The sequence below is a fragment of the Micropterus dolomieu genome, linkage group LG13 (genome assembly GCF_021292245.1).
Source record: "Micropterus dolomieu isolate WLL.071019.BEF.003 ecotype Adirondacks linkage group LG13, ASM2129224v1, whole genome shotgun sequence".
NCBI lineage: Eukaryota > Metazoa > Chordata > Actinopteri > Centrarchiformes > Centrarchidae > Micropterus > Micropterus dolomieu.
The window spans coordinates 26659224-26680555 of record NC_060162.1 but is presented as its reverse complement, the minus strand read 5'-3'; the positions used below and the strand labels follow the sequence as shown (position 1 = coordinate 26680555).

At 41.0% G+C, this 21332-nt stretch overlaps 2 protein-coding genes across 4 annotated transcripts in view; one reads left to right on the top strand and one right to left on the bottom strand.

Moving 5' to 3' along the window:
- Window positions 1–15705, top strand: part of shroom3 (shroom family member 3) — a 90459-nt gene extending 74754 nt beyond the window's left edge. Inside the window, exons 20-28 of the mRNA XM_046067729.1 lie at window positions 614–690; window positions 2403–2491; window positions 2940–3699; window positions 3802–4057; window positions 5908–6053; window positions 11696–11780; window positions 11943–12108; window positions 12242–12363; window positions 14507–15705. Coding sequence (XP_045923685.1) covers window positions 614–690; window positions 2403–2491; window positions 2940–3699; window positions 3802–4057; window positions 5908–6053; window positions 11696–11780; window positions 11943–12108; window positions 12242–12363; window positions 14507–14911 — 2106 coding nt within the window. The 3' untranslated portion in view covers window positions 14912–15705. The remainder of the gene's footprint in view (window positions 1–613; window positions 691–2402; window positions 2492–2939; window positions 3700–3801; window positions 4058–5907; window positions 6054–11695; window positions 11781–11942; window positions 12109–12241; window positions 12364–14506) is intronic.
- Window positions 1–21332, bottom strand: part of LOC123981564 (pro-neuregulin-3, membrane-bound isoform-like) — a 580451-nt gene that overhangs the window by 442200 nt on the left and 116919 nt on the right. The gene's annotated exons all lie outside the window — the stretch shown is intronic.

Here is a 21332-nt window from a genome sequence, read left to right as displayed (position 1 = left end):
CCAAAGCAGTGTTTCAGGTGAGCTGTCCCAAGTACTTAGTGTAATCTCAGGCAGGATGGCAGGTACCTACCATTTCCACATACTCGGGACGCACTGAATGAAACAAACCAATGTTTTTAAGTAGCGGCTGCTTTCGCTCCCGACTCTCCAAGGCGGAAACCATTAAAACACACAAAACCCTCATTTAAATACTGCCACCTCCACTGTGTTTGCACCTGTTGTCATCTACGCAATAATTCTTAGTAAATCACTCATAACAATTACTAAGATTGCACATGCAATATTTTAGAATGTACACGCAATGTAGTAAGTGTCAAATTTGTTTAATAGACAACATTTTATTGTTTAAATTGACTACAAATTCTCAGTATGCTGGGACAGATGAAGGTCAGACTGAACTTGTGTTCATTCATCTGAACCTGAGAATTGTGTCACAATATAATAAGATAATATAAAATTTACGGATTCCCAGTGGGTGATTTACAATGATATGAATTAGAAATTATTTGAAATATGAATACAATATGACTCCATTAGAAGAGAACAAACAACAATAGTGGAATTAGAGTTCCAAAAGAGTCTAAAAGACTTTGTCTATGTGTATGTGTTGCAGGACTTCCCTCCAGGTGATGTCAGGACATTTGGTGTTTTCGTTTCAGGACCTGGACGCCACTCTGTGCCTGAGGACAGGTATGCTACAGCTGCATTCAGACCATGTGATCATGTGACCAAACAGCTGATGGTTCAAATACCAAACCAGGTTTTTCCTCATGGGTTCTCACAGTTTATCAACCGTCTTGCCCATTTCACCTGATTTATCATGTCTCCCAGTTATGTTCAGTAACCTTAACTAGCATGTATAGAATAAAACCCTCTTTGGCTGAAGTGCAGTCGTGCATGATCATTCATCACAGTTGTTTTATGTCTGATGATTTATTCATGTTAGTCTGTTAATAAAATGAAACACAACTAATTTTAACTGGTTTTAGCAAAATGTCAAGACTGCTGTTTGTTTCCTTATGGAGAACTAAGGGATCATGGAAATTCGGATCATTTCTCAGCAGATATTTTAGCTCTCTTCCATAATAGGATGTTAACAGTCATCCAGTGTGTGTGTGTGTGTGTGTGTGTGTGTGTGTGCTTTAGGCTCTTTGCTGTTTTCAAACCAGTTCTGGCCTTATGAGTCCATGTGCCATGCTGCTGGCACCACAAAGAGAGAGAGATGGAAGACAAGAAGTAAGGAATGAGGAGAGGGAAAGAAGAGGGTGCACAGAGGATTTGAAACATTGGAGGAAAAAAGAGAAGAGAAGGGAAATAATGGAGTTATGGGAAGGATAGATGAAGGGAGCAAAGGACGGAAGAGGAAAAAAATGTAGGAGGGGAAGGAGGTGAGGAGGAAAAGAACAAAGGAAAGGAGGAGATGTGGGATGAGAGTGGGGAGGAGGTGAGAGGAAAAGAGAAGAGAAAGAACAAGAAGGGAGGGAAAGAAGAGATGGGATGGAGAAGGTGAAACAACTGTAAGGAAAAGGAGGGAAGGAAGGAAGGGACACAGGTAAACAGAGAAGAACAGAAAAATGGTGGCGTTGAGGGCATAAAAGGTGGAGAAGGGGAGAAGAGAGAAGAGAGCGATGGAGAGGGTGAAATGGAAGGAGGAGAAGGGGGAAATGAGGGAAGGGAAGGAGGAGTAAAATGAGAGGGTTCAGATGATAGGAAAGAAAGAAGGAGAGAGGCCGTTGAAAGGAGTGAAAGAGTTCAGAAGAGGTTAATGGGAGGAGAAGAAGTTCTGTGTGGCATCAGCGTCTTTAGCAGAAATTTAAACAAAAAGAAAAAGGAAGGAGTGAATGGGAGGAGTTAAAGGAGGGAGGGACTGAGGAATTTAAGGAAGCAGAGAAAACTCCCTGTCACAGAGACAGAAAAATAAACTAATTATCGACTCCAATCCAAAGGGATTTATTAACATAAAACTCAAACTATGTTTGCTCTGAAAATATGAAGGTTAGAGGTCACTTCAAGAATTCCGTGTGTGTGTGTATTTTCACGAACGTGTGTCTAGTATCTGAATATAACCAGGAAATTGTAATAGTCACTGTGAAGAAACAGGACTATAGACACAAGTAAAAGACAATTCTAATACAGAACATATCGTAACCCACAGCACAGTAATATATCTGTATAAATGAGAGGTGTATGTAGTGTATATACCTCTTATTTCTATTTCTATATGATGTCTATTTGTTTTGATCTATCACTCTTTTTTCCTGTACGTGTTGAATCTTGTTGAACAAGTGAATTTCCCTGGTGTGGGATCAATAAAGTATTCTATTCTATCTTATAACTATCTGACTGAATGTGTGTTCCTCCCTTTCTTTCATTATTTCTTTACCTGTCTGTCTGTCTCTTAGAACTGCAGACATCCAGGTATCAGGGGACCTCGTCTCCCCTCAACACTCTGAGAACAGTATGAACACCGTCCAGCCTGCAGGATCGCAAGGTGAGCAAAACATTTTTTTAAAACGTGGTGTTCACTACACCACATAGTCTTCAATCTTGTGGCCTCCTCTCAACTCCCTGAAAGAAAGCAGCCTATCACGTATGAAAATTAAAAAATAAACAACACTAATGTACTTGCTTGCAGGAAATTGCTTCTAAAAGAAAAGCTAAAAAATCTATGTGTTAAAAAAAAATATGGTTATACACTTTGTTATCTGGATGACATATCTTTTCCAGGGTTACTTGTTTGTGTATGGCAAGTCTCCAAATTGACCCTGTATGTAAAAGGAGAAGTGTGTTTGCAGATCCGGAGGGGGTCTCAGGGTCATAAATGCTCCAGCGTTTGTGAATGTGGGAGACGTTTATTGTGACCACTACATAAATATATGTCCTAGCACTCTGATTCGCCATTGAATTCTCTCTTCCTTGTGTTCTGATCCTACACCCAGGCTGCTCCCACACTCCGGTCACTCGCAGGGAGCGACGGAGAAACTCAGAGCGGCAGCGAGCCAACAGCACCTCCACCTTGGCAGCCTCCGTTGGCCTGCCCTCCCCCTTTTCCCCATCCGGGACTCAGGATGAAGGTAACACTGAGTGGCATGCTAGCGAGAGGCTGAGCCAGGCCAACCTGGATGACATAACCTTCCCAGGGATCCCACCAACCAGCACAGGTGATGGCTTTAACGCTACTGGCTCCAATGAAACCCCGGTGACGGACAGACAGACAAGACACAGTTTGAGTGATACCAGCATATTAGAAGACACTGCAAAGGACATGTACAGAGGGAGAGCCTCCAGTTTAGAGATGAGTAGAGAGCATTCTGCAGAAAACAACAATCGAGTTTCATCGGTGACGCCAACACCCCTTCCCCATTTCCAGCTTGCAGCCCCACCAAACAGGAAGGACAGCGGTAGCCCCATGTCGTCTCCTTCCCCATTCTCCCGTCCATCCATTTGCCAGCGCCTGTCTTCACTGCGAATCTCCGAGTCCAGCCTCTTCAGCTCCATCGACCAGCAGCAGCCACTAGAAACAAGCCTGTCGCATTTTGACTTTGACGAGGTCTTCCTCCAAAATCCTGCCCCTCTGTCACCTTCTCTGCCAATCAAAGAGACAAGCTTCGTGGAAGACTTCCCTCCTCCTCCTTCTCCTCCTCCTCCTGCGCCACCCCTCGAGTTGGTGCCAGAAGTTGGAAACCAGACTGTGGGAAGGTTTGTTGTGCAATATTTTATATTCACCCGAATTTAAATATTATCATTTTGGACCTGCTCTTTCTGTTTTTCCTTAACTCCGTTCTCTCCCCTGTACTCTAGTCCTGGCGTGGAGGTCTTAAACAACCCCATCATTCCCACCCGGAAGTCTTCCCTCCACTCCCCTCCGATGTCTCCTTCCTCCTCCATCTTTCCTGCACCTATGGCCAGCCTCTTTCCCTCCCTGAAGCCCTCCACCATTACCTCCATCACTACATCCACCACTTCCGAGGACAGCCTAAGTCTTCAGTACCAGCCCATCCCCAAGAGGGAAAAGACATCCGAGGAGCTGCGAGCAGAGGCGCTGGCCCGGCAGTTGGTGGGTACCTTGCGTCGGCAGTTACCTTGAATAAATGTGAATGGATTACCTATGTAATTCTGACTTTGCCTTGGTGATTATACCTAGTTCTGACTTGTTATCGTGTCAGACTCTTTGTTACACATTGATCATTAGCATTAGGTATAGTTGTCACACTTTTTTGTTGTCAACGTACCGAGTTCTGACTGTTCTTTCTAATAACTAGTCTTGACTTTGTCTTTGACATATTGTTAGTACGCCTTTAACATCCTCTGATTCTGGCTCTGTATGTTTTGTTTTACCCAGTTCTGACTCTACCTTGTTATCGTACCTACTTCTGTCTCTGTTTTTAACCTGCATTGAATTCACATCGGTGGCACCACCCTTCGAACAGGGAAAATTATATTTCACATACAAACCACATAATCTAGTTCTTTAAAATGAATGGTTTTTAAACTACTAACTAGACACAGACCAAACTACTAACTACACATGAACAAATAAATACATCCATGAATACAGTGATGAGTACAGGGATGAACAATCAATAAATGCATGAATGTAATTTGTTTTACAGCCCAAACAATTAATGATTGAATGGAAACCAATATGTACCAGGTAAAGCAGAAGGTGATGCTTTAATGTCCTAATTAATGGAAACAGGAGACAGTGGAGGAATCTTTACAGTAATCAGTGAAATCTTTTTAATAATGCACATTTCTGCAGCTGAGAGGTTTGGGGAAGCAGAGGGAAATAATTTCCAATGTCATATTATATTGAAGGGAGATTCTACTTCTGATCTAACGCTAAATTACCTTTAGGAATTGCGTCAAACTCAAATATCTTAGGAAAAGTAAAGTTTCACCTGGTGTTTCAGATGGCCAGAGGAGAAGTTGCGATGGAAGGGAGGTGGAGGTGAAGTCGATTCTTGTGTGTGGGCCGCACATTCACACAGTCGCAGCTTGGGCAGCTGATATGTTTTCCAGGAGAATATGGCCATTGTCGGTCCCACATGGCAACTTGTTTTAATCTGCACTCTCTCTCTGCAGGCACAGGATTAGCATCTTCACACACCATGTGACTGGGTGTGCTGGAAATGTGTTAGCAGCGGTTGCCAGAGTTGTCACAGTTCTGGACCTCCACAGTTGCTAAAGGATACTAAACACCTTTATGAATCACAAAAGATCATCCTTAGTAGCCTAATAAATGAGTTGGTAAGGTAGACAGTGTTAAATAAATGTCATAAATGGCAAACATGTAGCAATATTTGTTATTATGGCAATCTATATGCATACATATAATTATAACCGCTAATGAAATAATAACATAAAATTATTCTTGTGAAGGCTACAGGAATGTCTTTGTCTTCTGCAAAGCAAAGTCATTTCTCTGTTCTCTGTGTCTTTTAGCCGTAGGAGTCCTTTAAGTGGTCCAGATCATGGGATATTGGAAAGTGAATTTTTCCGTTTACTAAGTTAGAATGTAGGTCATAAATGAATAAACTGGCATTTCCAATTGGCTCTCAACATTCATGTGTTCATCATTGTGAATCCTGCAAAACCTCATCATGGAATGGAAGATATCAGATTAGTTCTCCAAGCAGGGCTATTGTAAATCGAGAGAGTCACTTATCTAGTCAACTAACTAACTAATTTGTGACCTAATTAGTGACCTCCCGAGTCCTGGCAGGGCCTTTTTTGTGACCTAAAGGTCATATGAATATAGGGTGTTTGGAGGAAGTCCACCCGTGAGTCCTAACAGAGCCTGTTTCATAACCCAGAGGTCATGTGGACAACAAGTCAGAGAAGGCTCATTATTTTATCAAATTATTGTTTCACATAGTTTGATTCTTCCTTTTTTATTTTATCCAGGTCTTGCAGGACCGCTCTCTGGCACCCCTCCTGGACACGTGGGGGGGTAAATCCACTGTAGAGCTCATGGAGGAGATCTTTCCAAACAGCAAAACGGTGGGGAATTCACCATGGCAACGCAGGGGTAGTAGCCAATTGGATGACAGGTAATTCTGACATGTGTTTTAATAATAATAATAATAATAATAATAATAGTAACTTTATTTGTATAGCACTTTTCTAAATCAAGTTACAAAGTGCTGTACAGTAAAACAAACATGATCCATTCTTAAAACTATATATGAATTATCTATTGAATCAACATTAAACAATACAATAACAGTAATGACAACATATGCCATACGATAAAAGTGAGACTTGAGAAGAGACTTAAAAGAGGCCACTGAGGCAGGGAGTTCCACACGCAAAGCAAAGGCTCGGTCAGCTTTAGTGACAAGACGAGACTTTGGAACCATTAGTAGAGCTCTGCCAGAGGATCTCAGGCATCGGTCTGGCTTCTAGGGAGTTTTCAAATCACAGATGTAGGCAGGAGCCTGGCTGTTCAGGGCCTTAAAAACAAGTAGTCTTAAAATCAATTGTAAAACTCACAGGTAACCAGTGAAGGGCGGCGAGGATTGGTGCGATATGGTCACTCCTCTTTAGTGCGAGATAAAAGCCTGGCTGCAGCACTTTGAATGAGCTGTAATCTATGAATATTTCCCTTACTAATACCAGAATACAGAGCATTGCAGTAGTCGAGTCTTGAGGAAATAAAGGCATGGATGACCTTCTCTAAGTCAGCAGAGGAGAGGAATGTTTTCATCTTTGTTAGCTGTCTCAGCTGGACAAAACAGGATGGCACTACTTTTGTCACCTGAGCATCAAAAGACAGCTCCGAGTCAAAAATGACACCAAGGTTGCGAGCTTCTTTCTGAAAGTTATCTGAGATGACATCCAGGCTGGTGGTGAGGTTTTTGAGGTAGCTAGTGCTGCTTTTGTCTTCGAATATTCTTTCAATGATATTTTAAATACACTAAGACACTGAGTTTTAGTATCAACAAAACACTCTTTTCTTTTTCTGAGAATGTTTTCATTTGCTTCCCTACAAATACTCTTTGCACTCCTGGTTTAATCTTGCTAATTTTTTTGTGATGCAGATGTGCAGATGAGTTTCTCAATTTTACTCAAAATCATACATCACTCTGCTATTGCTCTCTCACCTAGTTAATGTGAATAGGGAAGGTGCAGGAAATACAGGAGAGAGGGTCTCAAAGCCTCCTTCTCCCATCTCTTGCTGACACAGAGAAGAAACTATACAAATCTCTGCATGTTGTTGTGAACTTTAAAGTCAGGTGACATCTTGAATGGGTTTTTGTTGGTGAACATGTTCAGGGAAGGAATGTATCCTCACTGAAAAGAAAGCAAAAACACCGATAAATTCAGCGGCATCATCTCACACACGGTCAGTGAAGAGTCACAGGAAGGTTGTGTTTATGCTTTGACCTTTGACCTTGGTTCAACCTTGGATGTAGCTGGATAGCTCGCTAGCTGTGTAGGATGATGGCGTCCCCATTCTAAACTCATCCTAAAAAGATGGCCTTCTCCAGCCAGAGAAACAGTTGCAAATCAGCTCTACACCAGATCTATTTGAATTGCTGGAAGTCTGGAGCCAGGCTAGCAAGTTACAGCCTTGTCGGCCAGGACAGCAAGACCAGAGAAACCTCATAAATGTTTCTCAGCATCAGTGTGGAAACAGTGACTTTTTCATTAAGCCTCCCTACACAGATGGATCATTGGAGAACTGAAATCACTGAATTAATAAAAATAAGAAGAAGAATTGACAAAAAACAACTAATATTTAAATGTCTACATGACATTGAGTTTATGGCTGACGTTGCAGTTAAGAGGACAGATTATGATTATTCTTATTTTTTTTCACTGTCCTTCCTTCTGGCTGTAGTATATGAACGTGTGTTCCTCCTGTAATTTCCACTGGTCTCACTGATCTGGACAGACAGATGACTTCCTGCAGTATAAAAAGTTGAACAACACTGACACCTAGTGGCCAAAGTTGCAGAACAGAATGGACTTGTAAAATACAGCATCAGTGTGAACTTTTTATTCACATGATCGAGGCTCCTCCCCATCTTGTTTTGCTTTTATTCACATTTTTTATTGACTGGCTGTTGTTTTTTTGCAAAACAAAACTTTAACAGGGCAACACAAGGAAAACAAAACAATGAATGCAATACAACAAACATCTGATGTTAATTGTAGAATTGTGTGTGTTCCTGTTGGAAATAGTCTTTAAGGTGGATGGGAGAGAGAGAAAGGGAAGTGATGAGCTAAGGGAGGACAAAAAGATACTAAATAAATGTACACTATTGCTACTACTACCACTATTGCTTTTGTCATTATGAGTATGAATATCATCTCTGCACTGTGACCATGTTTCTAATGGTAATTTTGTTTATTGTGATTTGTGGTTGTGGTCCGTTGTAGGATTGATCCCTTCCTTAACCACTCCTACGCCCTAAGGAGGGGGCCTGTTTATTAGGGATTAGCACTTGGATATGGTTGTGGGTGAGCAGAGGAGTAAGTTGACCCAGCCTTCCTTGCCCATGCCGCACACTCTAGGGAGATCCTACAGAGTTCCCTGAGTTGACACACTTCAGGGACAAGATGGGGCACCACGCTGACAATTCCCATGCACTTTGATAATGGTGGGGTGATAGGGGAGGAGTTTAGTAGGGAAAGAAAAAAAGTGCACATCGGTTAAAATACATAAATGGAAAAAATACTATATTAATGACAAATAAATAAATACTTTGGAAGATGGGCACATATGAAGTTTTCAGTGTTATAGAAGTTGTGAAATTGTGTATGTATTTGTTTAGAAGTTGTACAATAATAATAATAATAATAATATTGTAGATTCCCTAAAGAATCACCACCTTAACGCAGTGGAGGGGTTTGTGTCCCTGTGATCCTGGTAACTGTAGTAGTCCCTGGTGTGGTCTCCCAAGGCAAATTGGTCCCAGGAGAGGGGCTGGACTGAGGAATTCATAGACCCTACATGAATTGGCAGAGAAGGAGCTGCAGCACCTCGCCCATAAAAGGGAAACCGGGGCACCCTCTTGGAGCCAGACCTAGGAGGTGAGCTCACTTGCGAGCATCTGGTGGCTGGGCCTTAATCACAAGCTCCCGGCTGAGAGCCGCTGTGTTGGAGTTCTCCCGCAGAATGAGAGAGCCGACTCTATGTGAGTGCAAGTTGATGGGGGGGAAAGTTGACTGTTGTGTGTGGTTATGCACCGAGCATTAGATCAGAGTCCCTGGCCTTCTTGGAGTCTCTGGGTGGTGTCCTGGAAGGGATTCCATCTAGGTACTCTATAGTTCTGCTGGGAGACTTCAAGGCTCACTTCGGCAATGACGGAGAAACCTGGATGGGGTGATTAGGAGGAACAGCCTGTCTGATCCTGAACCTGAATACCTGAACACCCAGGTATTTATATATTCCCACCATCTCAGTATCCAAACCCTGGATGTTCACCAGTGTGATCTGGGGCGCCTTCCTGCAGAAGTCTACCACCATCTCCTTTGACTTGCTGGCATTAATGTGGAGGGGGTTAAGCTCATACCAGTCGACAAAGTTAACGATGACCTCCCGGTATTCCTGATCGTTCCCCTTTGATACACGTCCAACAATAGCAGTATCATCGCAGGTGACAGTTGCTTGAATTGTGTCTGAAGTCTGATGTGAACAGAATGAAAAGAAAAGTAGCAAGCACCATAGCCTGTGCAAACCATCAATATCAGACACACAGTCCTGGAGTAGTTGATGTCTATGCAGCCGGGTGGCAGTCAACTCCAGCTCTTACTAGCTTCCCCCTGAGCGGTGCTGGCTGTATTGTGTTGAATGTACTGGAAAAGTCAAAAAACATGACCCCCACAGTGCTCCCAGTGTTCTCCAGGTGTGAGAGGGATCTGTGCAGTAGGTAGATGACTGCATCATCGACCCCATTGCCTGGTTGGAGGGGGTCTAGCCTTGAGCTCACCAGGGACTGCAGGTGGTTCAATATAATCCTCTCCATGGTCTCCATGGCTCATCAGTACTGTGCAGTTTTTGGCACTGGAACAACACAGGAAGTTTTCCGGAACTCTCTCCAGACTGAGGCTGAGGTTGAAATGTTGAATGTGCAGAACTACCTCAATGAGCTGATCTTTACAGTCTTCAAGCAGCCTGGAGCTGATGCCATGCGGGCCCGTGGCCTTTCTTGCCTTGATCTTCCTTAGCTCCTTCTTGGTCACCAGATAGTGGGCCCTTCCACTGTCTTTATTATGACTTTTCATTCCTCTTCAGATCTCCCTTGTGTTATTATGTTACAGGCGCTCCTTCAACTTTTTCCTGTAGCTGACCTTTCCCTTTCTTATCTCCCATCTAAGTTGTCTATGTTTGGGCCATAAACATTACTGATGTTACTGTGCTATTGTGTAAGATTGTTGATTGACATGATGATTACACGTCCTTCAGGATCTGTGCTGCCGGTGTGACTGAGACTTTTTTGTTTATTAAAACCTTATTATTTTTTGTTGAATTGTGATGATTTTGATTTATTATAATCTATTTCTGATAGATATGTTTCTTATATATCTGCTTGCAGTTTTCAAAGTAATTCATTATTTAAAATTCTTTTTTGCCTGAGAACGAATTCCACGGAAGTACCAGATTAAAACATTTGAGCGATGACATGCTGAAAAGGTTATTATGAGGAGCTGGATATTAATGCTTGTATGGTAGGTGTGTGTGTGTGTGTGTGTGTGTCTGGTTGATGAATGGAGTGTGGTGACATAGTCACATAGCATGGCACTGCAAAACTGGAAGACACCAAACACATAACAGAGAAATCCAAACAAATATAAACACAAAAACACAAGCAACAAAAAATACACAACAAAAGGCACATACTCCATGGTACAGTGAGACCGAGGTGCAATAATATGATATGTATAATAATCCTTGTTGGGCAAGAGTGTATACTGTAATCACTGCTGGGATGTCTTAGTGGCTGTAATTGATGGAAACTCTGGATGAGTTTTTATTTTAACTAATTGTATATTACAGTAGTCAAACTCTAAATAATATTAAATAGCATGAAACATGTTTAAGATGTCACACATAAAAATAATAAATTACATACCATATTTCTATAGTGGTCCTTTTATTGTTTTTGCATGTGTTTGCATGGCTTTCTTAGTTATTTTTCTATTCATATGTTTTCATTTCGTTCTATTTTTGTTATCTTTCTCTTTAAATCTTCATTCACTAACAAGGTCCACGCCAATATGAGGTATAAAAAGGGTAGTTTATTTGGATAATGAGGAGTATTTATGATGAAGAGGTCGAGGGGAGAGGGATGTAGGGGTCGAGGATGAAGGGGTCGAGAATGGGGGGATGAAGGAGGTTGTTTAGGGTTTGGTGGCCAGAGCGGCTAGGAACCCGGGGTCGAGACTCAGGGTGGGGGCTCGTCTCAATAAGCGGCTTGCTTATGAACCCCGTAAAAATGATTACTTGGCAGAATTATGGATTTTAGCGTGCATGTCTTTCATGGTGGGAGGAAAGCGGAGCACCCAGGGGAAACCCACGCAAACACGGGGAGAACACGGGGTACTGATCATTTTCAATGTAGCAGCATCAGCAGTGTCAAATGAATAAAGCACAAGAATGACAGAACTGAAAGAATGGCCCTCGAAAAAATAAAAACACTTAAAATTTAAATTTAGGTGTTTAAATAATGTGTTGCCTTCCTAGGATCCAAGATGGGGTCTGTGATCCATCTCAGAGCACAGCGACAGATCATGGGAAGGAGGAAGAGAAAGACCTCAACACCAGGAAGGTAAAATAGAGATTTTTTAACTCTTTACTCATAATATTATTATTATTATTGTTATTATTATTATTAACACAATTTTCTGATTCAGTAGTTGAATTAAAACATCACAGCAGTAACAGAAGTGAAACTCCTGAGTATTCTTGTGTTTCTCGCCCCGTCTACCAGGTGGAGCTGTGTGAGGCTCTGAGGTGCAGCGTGGCAGCTCTGCGGCAGGAGAAGGAAGCACTGTGTGAGGAGCAGAGATGTCACCAGGCGCTGGGGACGAGAATCGAAACGCTGGTACAGGAACACCTCAAACCCAACGAGAAGGAGAAGTACAGCATGTTCATTGGTACGACTTCTGACTGTCGCTATTAAACTATATAACAACAATTATTTTATTTAATCTATTTCAACTGGAGCTCCCATCAGGCTTTGGTGATTTGGTGGTCAGAAACTGAGATGTGACCTGGTTGTGTTTGCAGGAGATCTGGAGAAGATCGTGAACCTGCTGCTGTCTCTGTGCAGCCGGCTGTCGAGGATTGACAGATCTCTACTGGCTCTGGAGAGAGAGGATCTGACGCAGGAGGACACAGCAGAGGAGAGGGTGAGACAGGACAGGACCTACCTGTGTGACACTTTATCTGTCTATGTACCTGTTACCCGTGTGCCTATTTACCTCCTCGTCCATCTGTAGCTGCGTCTGCACAGGAATCATATTATCTGGGTTAAAGGTCTCCTGTGACTTTAACAACTGCAGGTCCTTGGTGTTTTTGATCCCATGCAAATCTGCTGTGTTTGATAAATATATAGAATTATAGTTATTATTACCAATATGAATTCAATAAATTCAGAGGTCTTAGTTAAGTTTTGTATATAAGTCCCGTGTTATTAACAAGAGCTCTGGGAGTATTTTGGGCCAAATTTAGGAGGTTCATCAAGATACTACTTAACATGGAGGGCCACACAGAGAAGGAATGATCTCAAATGAATGAAACGCTGATGCGATCTCTTTGTTAATGATTACTGTCTTCCTGTTCATCTGTATCACCCTAAAAACAGACGTGAAGCTTGTTAGTGAACTCACTGATCAAATACTAGCTTTCAAACACATTTATCTAGTGTTGATGATGGCTGATAATCTGGTAATCACATGTTAATGAAATAAAACACTATCATACTGTAAATTAATCATAAAGTTGTGAATTATTTACAGCTGAATATATATAACTTTAGTAGCTGATAACATTATAGGAGAGGTGCTCAAAATAAAGAATAAATTCATCATGTGTGATCGCAGTCATGTGGGTTAAAAGGTAGTGATGGGACAGGCTGTCGTGGTAACAACTTGTTAACCTTCATGTCACCGACACCATAAAGAATTACTGCGAATGACTGAAGGAATTTGTCTAGTGTTGACTTACAGTTTTATGGTACTTGGTAGAAGTAAGGATTTACTGTAGTTACCCTGAATGGTGGACTTTTCTTGGACAATTAATTTATGGGAGTTTGCTTTCACATAATTCAGTATTATTTATTGCAAAATATATCTGAGCTTTCAGAACAAGAATAACTATGCTAGCGACCACCTTGCTATTTGTACATTCTTACCACAAGAGGGGGAGAGCATGTTACGTTTGTGTTGAGGCTGGCACTAAAGGAAAGGTCATGCTGTTACCTGAACCAAAATCACCTGAATACCTGAACCAAAATGTATGGTGTCCATTTTTGGACGTCAGGCTCAGTTTCACACATCCGATCACGGATGGTCACGGATTGGCATCTTCAGCAGCAGTGACATTTCAGTCACTGAGTGACTCATACAGTATGTTGCAGGAACACTAGTGAAAATACAAACTCACCAGATTTTTTCTTAGTAACGTATAGGTGAGGAAAAATAACATCTGGCAGGTGTAAGGTGCGCTCAGAGCTGCCAATGATGGCTGGGAGATTTCTTACCGCAATACCACTCAATAAGTCTATGTTTAACATGGGTGCAGTGGATAAGACAATGTGACCCTGAACAAGACACTTAACCCCTAGTTGCTCCAGAGGCGTGCAACCTCTGACATATACAGCAATTGTAAAACGTCAGCTAAATGAATAAATGTTACATAACATGCTAACTATATAACAATATGCTTACAGCTAGTTTAACATGCTAATGTTTAGCATGTTACCATGTGCATAGTTAATATAGTGACATGTACAACCATTGCATGTTATACCATATTACCATATTAACAGAACATGTTAAATGCATAACAATTAGCATGTAAGTGTATAATTAATGTTAAGCTTGTTGGAATGTTAACCTGCTGACAGCATTAATATTAAGGAATCCAGTGAATTGGCATCCTGTCATGACCTAAAGTCTGAAGTCAGAGGATTGCCAAAGTCTTTAGGATTCATCCTCTGGTGAACATAAACGTGTCGTGTGTACAAAATGTGCATTTTTCCCAAGAGACATTTGAGCCCAGTGTTACTGATAACATCAATGAGGGCTTCGTTCTAGTGAGTCATGACAGTGTGATAGTGAGCCAGCGTGAACAACACTAGGACTAGTACTCTTCTTTGACATGTCAACATGTCTACTGTGAAAAACATCTATGCTGTGCTAAACTTTAAACACAAAATTTAAGAAAGTTTTAGTTTCCATTTGGATGTTGACATGCACAGTTCAAGTACTATTAGTAATGAACAAGATTCTGTGTAAACTGGTAATAATTTATTTGTCTCCTCTTCTTCAGGATTCCCTCCATCACAAACGCTCTCTGCTCCTCTGTCAAACTGAAGACGCCCGGGAGCTGAAGGAGAACCTGGACCGGCGGCAGCGCGTGGTCCACGCCATCCTGTCCGGCTACCTCACCGAACCGCAGCTTCAGGACTACCGTCGCTTCATCAGCACCAAACCCTCTCTTCTGATTTGCCAGCGGCGCCTTGACGACAGCATACGTCAGGGGGAGGAGCAGCTGACGCGATTGGCCGAGAGCCTGCCACAGGAGCTGGCTGAGGCTCACGGCTGGTCAAGAGGTTGTCCTTTCTCATCGTCAAGCCCTGCACCCTACTCTTCTCCTTTCCCACCGCTGCTTCCTCCCTCTGTGATACCAGGCCCCGCCCACTTAGTCCGATCCACCACTGTGACATCACTGTGATGTAATGGACAGGCCGCTATTATGAGTGGCAGTGAAGGACACGATGGAGAGGAGATAATTGGCTTCCTAAAACTAACTCAGAGCTCGAGAGATGTTCTAAATTGAAGAAGCTTAACATGAAGAAAGAGTTGGCCTGAAACGGGCTCTATTCACTCTGAAACTACTATGCAGACTTCACACATGTCGAAGAAAAGCCTTTAATGTGCCTCATTTTATTCACACCCAACTGTACGTTACGTCTCTTTTCACCTTCACGCCAGCGCTGTGTGGACTGAAGTGACTGCTGCCAATATCTAATGATCCTCTGCTCTGAAAGGTGATTTCAGGTTGGAAGTTCAGTGTTGATTTTCAGTTCTGCTTGAAAGGACAATTCCAGTGTCACGGGTCATTCCCTGCAGTTTTCCAGCTTTCATCATGTCTGAAATACTTGATGTTTGCTTTCAGTGTCTCAGTATTCTGAATCTATCTGATTTCAAGCTGTAAATGTAAAATTCAGCTTTAAATTTATGTTCCATTTTGCAGATAGATCAGAAACTCCCACATTTCCAGAAATATTACAGAGTACTAGGGCTGACCCCGAATAGTTGAAGATTTGATGCTTCGATGGGCGGAGCCTGATTTGACTGTGAGAAGCTTCATGGCAAAACAAGGATCATGCCATTTTGGCGATATGCGGGTGCTCAACGTCTGATTTTACACAGAACTACCAATTTTCTCCTATAGTAAGTTAGTATACAGCCTATTACAATATACAGGTGCTGGTCATATCATTAGAATATCATCAAAAAGTTGATTTATTTCAGTAATTCCATTCAATAAGTGAAACTTGGATATTATATTCATTCATTATACACAGACTGATATATTTCAAATGTTTATTTCATTTAATTGTGATGATTAAAAATCCCAAATTCAGTATCTCCGAAAATTAGAATATCACTTAAGACCAATACAAAAAAAGGATTTTTAGAAATGTTGGCCAACTGAAAAGTATGAACATGAAAAGTATGAGCATGTACAGCACTCAATACTTAGTTGGGGCTCCTTTTGCCTGAATTCCTGCAGCAATGCGGCGTGGCATGGAGTCCATCAGTCTGTGGCACTGCTCAGGTGTTATGAGAGCCCAGGTTGCTCTGATAGTGGCATTCAGCTCTTCTGCATTGTTGGGTCTGGCGTATCGCATCTTCCTCTTCACAATACCCCATAGATTTTCTATAGGGTAAAGGTCAGGCAAGTTTGCTGGCCAAATAAGAACAGGGATCCCATGGTCCTTAAACCAGGTACTGGTAGCTTTGGCACTGTGTGCAGATGCCAGGTCCTGTTGGAAACTGAAATCTGCATCTCCATAAAGTTGGTCAGCAGCAGGAAGCATGAAGTGCTCTAAAACTTCCTGGTAGACGGCTGCGTTGACCTTGGACCTCAGAAAACACAGTGGACCAACACCAGCAGATGACATGGCACCCCAAACCATCACTGACTGTGGAAACTTTCCACTGGACTTCAAGCAACGTGGATTCTGTGCCTCTCCTCTCTTCCACCAGACTCTGGGACCTTGATTTCCAAAGGAAATGCAAAATTTACTTTCATCAGAGAACATCACTTTGGACCACTCAGCAGCAGTCCAGTCCTTTTTGTCTTTAGCCCAGGCGAGACGCTTCTGACGCTGTGTCTTGTTCACACAAGGAATGCGACAGCTGAAACCCATGTCTTTCTTGAAGCACTGACTCCAGCTGCAGTCCACTCTTTGTGAATCTCTCCCAAATTTTTGAATGGGTTTTGTTTCACAATCCTCTCCTGGGTGCGGTTATCCCTATTGCTTATCCACTTTTTTCTACCACATCTTTTCCTTCCCTTCTCCTCTCTATTAATGTGCTTGGACACAGAGCTCTGTGAACAGCCAGCCTCTTTAGCAATGACCTTTTGTGTCTTGCCCTCCTTGTGCAAGGTGTCAATGGTCGTCTTTTGGACAGCTGTCAAGTCAGCTTTCTTCCCCATGATTGTGTAGCCTACAGAACTAGACTGAGAGACCATTTAAAGGCCTTTGCAGGTGTTTTGAGTTAATTAGCTGATTAGAGTGTGGCACCAGGTGTCTTCAATATTGAATCTTTTCACAATATTCAAATTTTCTGAGATACTGATTTTGGGGTTTTCATTAGTTGTCAGTTATAATCATCAAAATTAAAAGGAATGAACACTTGAAATATATCAGTCTGTGTGGAATGAATATATACATTATACAAGTTTCACTTTTTGAATGGAATTACTGAAACAAATCAACTTTTTGATGATATTCTAATTATATGACCAGCACCTGTATATTTCAACGTATAATGCTGAAAATAAATGTGAAAAGAAAAAAGCATTTAATAAATGTTTTTAAAGTGCGTGAATAAATCCGGCTGTACGGCTTGCGCGCCAAACTCTGTACAAGACAGGCAAGCAGAGAGGAAATTGTCACCAATAAGCCTCAGTTTAGCTGGAAATGAACAGTTTAAGTTACACTGACTAATAAATAGAGACTGCAGCTCTGCAGCTTCTCAAGATTAAAGCAGAGCTACGGTGTTTAACCCCCCCCCCTTGCAATCGCCATGCACAATCACAGGATTTGACTATCAGTCAACTATAGGCAAGACTTGTCAATTCTGATTCGACTATTTAAATCCTTAGTCGGGGACAGCCCTACCGAGTACCTCCATGTCCTCAGTGGTACCTCCGGCCAGCAACATGAGAACTCTTTAGCTGAAGGCACTGACTATGATCCTGGTTCAGACAGCAACCTGAATTAATAGTAAAAGGATAGAAAGTTATTTTTTCAAAAGTCAGGAATTGTCTTTTCAACAACACTGATGGTGTTTTCGGGAATCGTCAAAACATTCAGACGTGCCTCCTGCAACTCTTTATTTCTGATGACAAGACAGAGCAGGTGTGTTATTTCCCAAAGACAAAATGCCATCATCTTTAAAATAAAATAGAATTTTGTCTTCTTCTCAAACCCCTCCAGAGATTTCCACAAGGCCTGCTCAGCTTTCGCACATGTACAGTCACTTCACAATAATAAATTACCACCAAGGAGGGACACTTTTTTTATTTTCTCACTACGAAAAGAATCAAAAAACTCTGAGATAAACAGAAACTGAGTGCACAGATCCTGACTGGGGACTGCTCTGAGAGAACTGATATGATCACTGTCACATGATACTGTTAACACTACTACTGTCACTGCCGTCTATATGTCTGGACATGTAGCATTTTTTGCAGTTTTTACACTGAATGATGAACATTGATCTGCTTATGCCTCTTTAAAAGTTGACATGATGAAACATTTGATGTCAAAAAATGGGAAAGTTCAGATTCCAAAGATTTTCACAGGATGAAATATTTGCAGACATCCAGGTTGTTTTTGTTTTGGATTTGAGTTTTTGTTTTTTTTGATCAAATTATTTTTCAGTTTCAGCATTTTACCAGGGCCACCTTCATTTCTGAATAATCTGTAATTAATTTTTTTTACTGACAGATTATTGATTGGCTGAATGTCAAGAGTAACACCGAGATAAGAAGCAAATCTTTTTAACTGATAAATAATGTAAATAATGAATCAGTCATTAAAATTGCTAGAAAATGTCCTGTCAATCCCCTAATTAAGTAAACTGACTAGTAGGATTGAGTGAGTACTTGGCTGAAACGAGTATCCGCTACAGATAATGTACTTTTTATGAGTACGAGCATCATCAGAGTAAAATGTGTCAATTTCCATTTTCAATTTTTTAAAACCTGTTCTGTTAATATAGTTCTCTTACTATTGTGCTCAAAACATTGCTCTGAAGCTCTGAAGCTGTTCTATAAATAGTTTTATAATAAAAACAGCAACTTCTGATCAACCCGTATCAGTTTTAGGCTTATCTTGACAACGTCCAGTTAGTCCCACCCACGTCTGGTTTAAGCCCCATTCCGAGTAAGGATATGGATACAGATAATGATGTACTCGCTCATCCCTACCGATGACTTCTTTCATTATGGTTTAATGCCTCGCTCAGTTTTAGGTGTAGATCAAGTTTTCCAAGTTCCAACAAATTTACAGCTTCCCAGTAACAAGTTGCTTCACACTGTTTTCTGACAGGACTGTGATTGTTGCAAACAGCTGCTGAAACCTACGATACATGAAGGATTAAAAAAAAACACATTTAGATGACCCTCCTTATGGATTTCTGTGTAGTGAAAGAGTGTTGAGTTTTCGAGTTTTCTGAGGAAGTCCAGTTCTGATCAAACTGTCTGTCAGCAGTCAGAGAAATGAAGGCTGCACATTGTCCCACTGAGAGGAAATCAACACTACTTTTATAAAACTGCATGTCACTGTTACTATCTCTGTCTGTCTCAGAAAAGTATTAAGAAGCTGAAATTCTTCATGTAATTTCTGCCTGGAGCTTTTATTCAGTAGAAGTATTAGCAGTTTGTCCGTTCTGCCTGTCATTGTTTTAGTTACTGATATCAGTCGAGAATGGAGAGACTTTACTTTTCTTTCCTTCTGATCAAAAATTATGATTCCTGAGGAAACACGATGTTTGAAACCTACAGAATGAAGGCTGGAACACATTTTAAAGGAGGACTCCAGCGATTTAGTGCTGCACCTCCATTAAGTTGGGCTTGAGAGAAACAGATAAAAAAGAACAATCCAAATTGCAGAGATATCCTAATTTCTTGTCCCTTATATGAGTCATTTCCCATAATGCAACTTGATAGCATCTTTTGATTAGACTTTCCCTGCCTGATAACTCAGGCTCTCTGTTGTAGTCCAGGCCAAGAAACTAAAACCTGATGACATCACTATTACATCATCAACATTGTTTTCTCAGACTTTAGAAATTTCCTTCGTGGACATTATACAACTGTTTTGAAGACTGAATAGTTCTGCTCACAGAGGGTAAACTCATCCTCGTGTAAAATTGGTTCATTAATCTTATTTAAACTGTCCTCCACATGAAAATATATTTACTGATTCCAGCACCATTAATGCTAACTGCTGGACTCTGTTATCATGAAAAGGTAACATTAACAAAAAGGATTTGTTGGTGCATCCATGAAGTATTTATTTATGTTCAAATCATAAATGTTGCAAATGTGTTCTTAGATGAGGCGAAGTACATATAAAAAAGGAAAAGAGGTGCAACACTCCAACACATTTAAATAATAAAATAGCAATAAATTAAGCATAAATGTAAACTGTTGCGCTATTTTCTTTTCTTTTACTCTGCCCTCTCTACTCACAATAATGAAATATCACTTCTCAGTATCACAATATAATCATTTTGGTGAGATCAAGTTGTTGTAAAACAATTTACTTGGCCTTCTTTACCTTCATCTGAGAGTACACTGTAGTCTTTCACAGAACAGATTTTCTGCCAACGAAGGCTCAGAATTATAGTCACGTGTTTTTAAAAATATTTCACTCAGATATCACACTTAAATATTGAATATGACTTTCAATTCAGTTCATGGGGACTCAAGTCAGTTCTACAGAATCAATATTTATTGTTGCTGTTTAACAGCAGCAGCAGCATGTGGAATCTAAAATCTAAGTAGTGATCAGTGCATGTTTTTACCTGTTGTTTTCACTCTGAACTGTTTCGTTCTGTATTTACATGTTTCAATTGACTGTTATTTTTAGAGCACCGTTTAAATACTCAGTTTCTTATTCCTCAAACATTACAGCACACAATTTGCCTTATGTCATCATCAATAACCCAGATTGTACTGTTGATTATTGTTTGCTTGTTCATTCTTGTTATTTGCAGAGGCACAACAAAATATTTCACACCTTTTTAGTTTATCATTGAATGAAATTCAATGTTCGCTTTATAAAATAATAAAGATTAAAAACAGTTGTTTTTGGAAAATAAATGTATTGTGAATGACTTTGCGTACTCTTCAAGTTGTCTCTCTCACTGTGAGAGTCTCACACACACACACATTTAAATACACTCACCTAAAGGATTATTAGGAACACCATACTAATATTGTGTTTGACCCCCTTTCGCCTTCAGAACTGCCTTAATTCTACGTGGCATTGATTCAACAAGGTGCTGAAAGCATTCTTTAGAAATGTTGGCCCATATTGATAGGATAGCATCTTGCAGTTGATGGAGATTTGTGGGATGCACATCCAGGGCACGAAGCTCCCGTTCCACCACATCCCAAAGATGCTCTATTGGGTTGAGATCTGGTGACTGCGGGGGCCATTTTAGTACAGTGAACTCATTGTCATGTTCAAGAAACCAATTTGAAATGATTGGAGCTTTGTGGTGCATTATCCTGCTGGAAGTAGCCATCAGAGGATGGGTACATGGTGGCCATAAAGGGATGGACATGGTCAGAAACAATGCTCAGGTAGGCTGTGGCATTTAAACGATGCCCAATTGGCACTAAG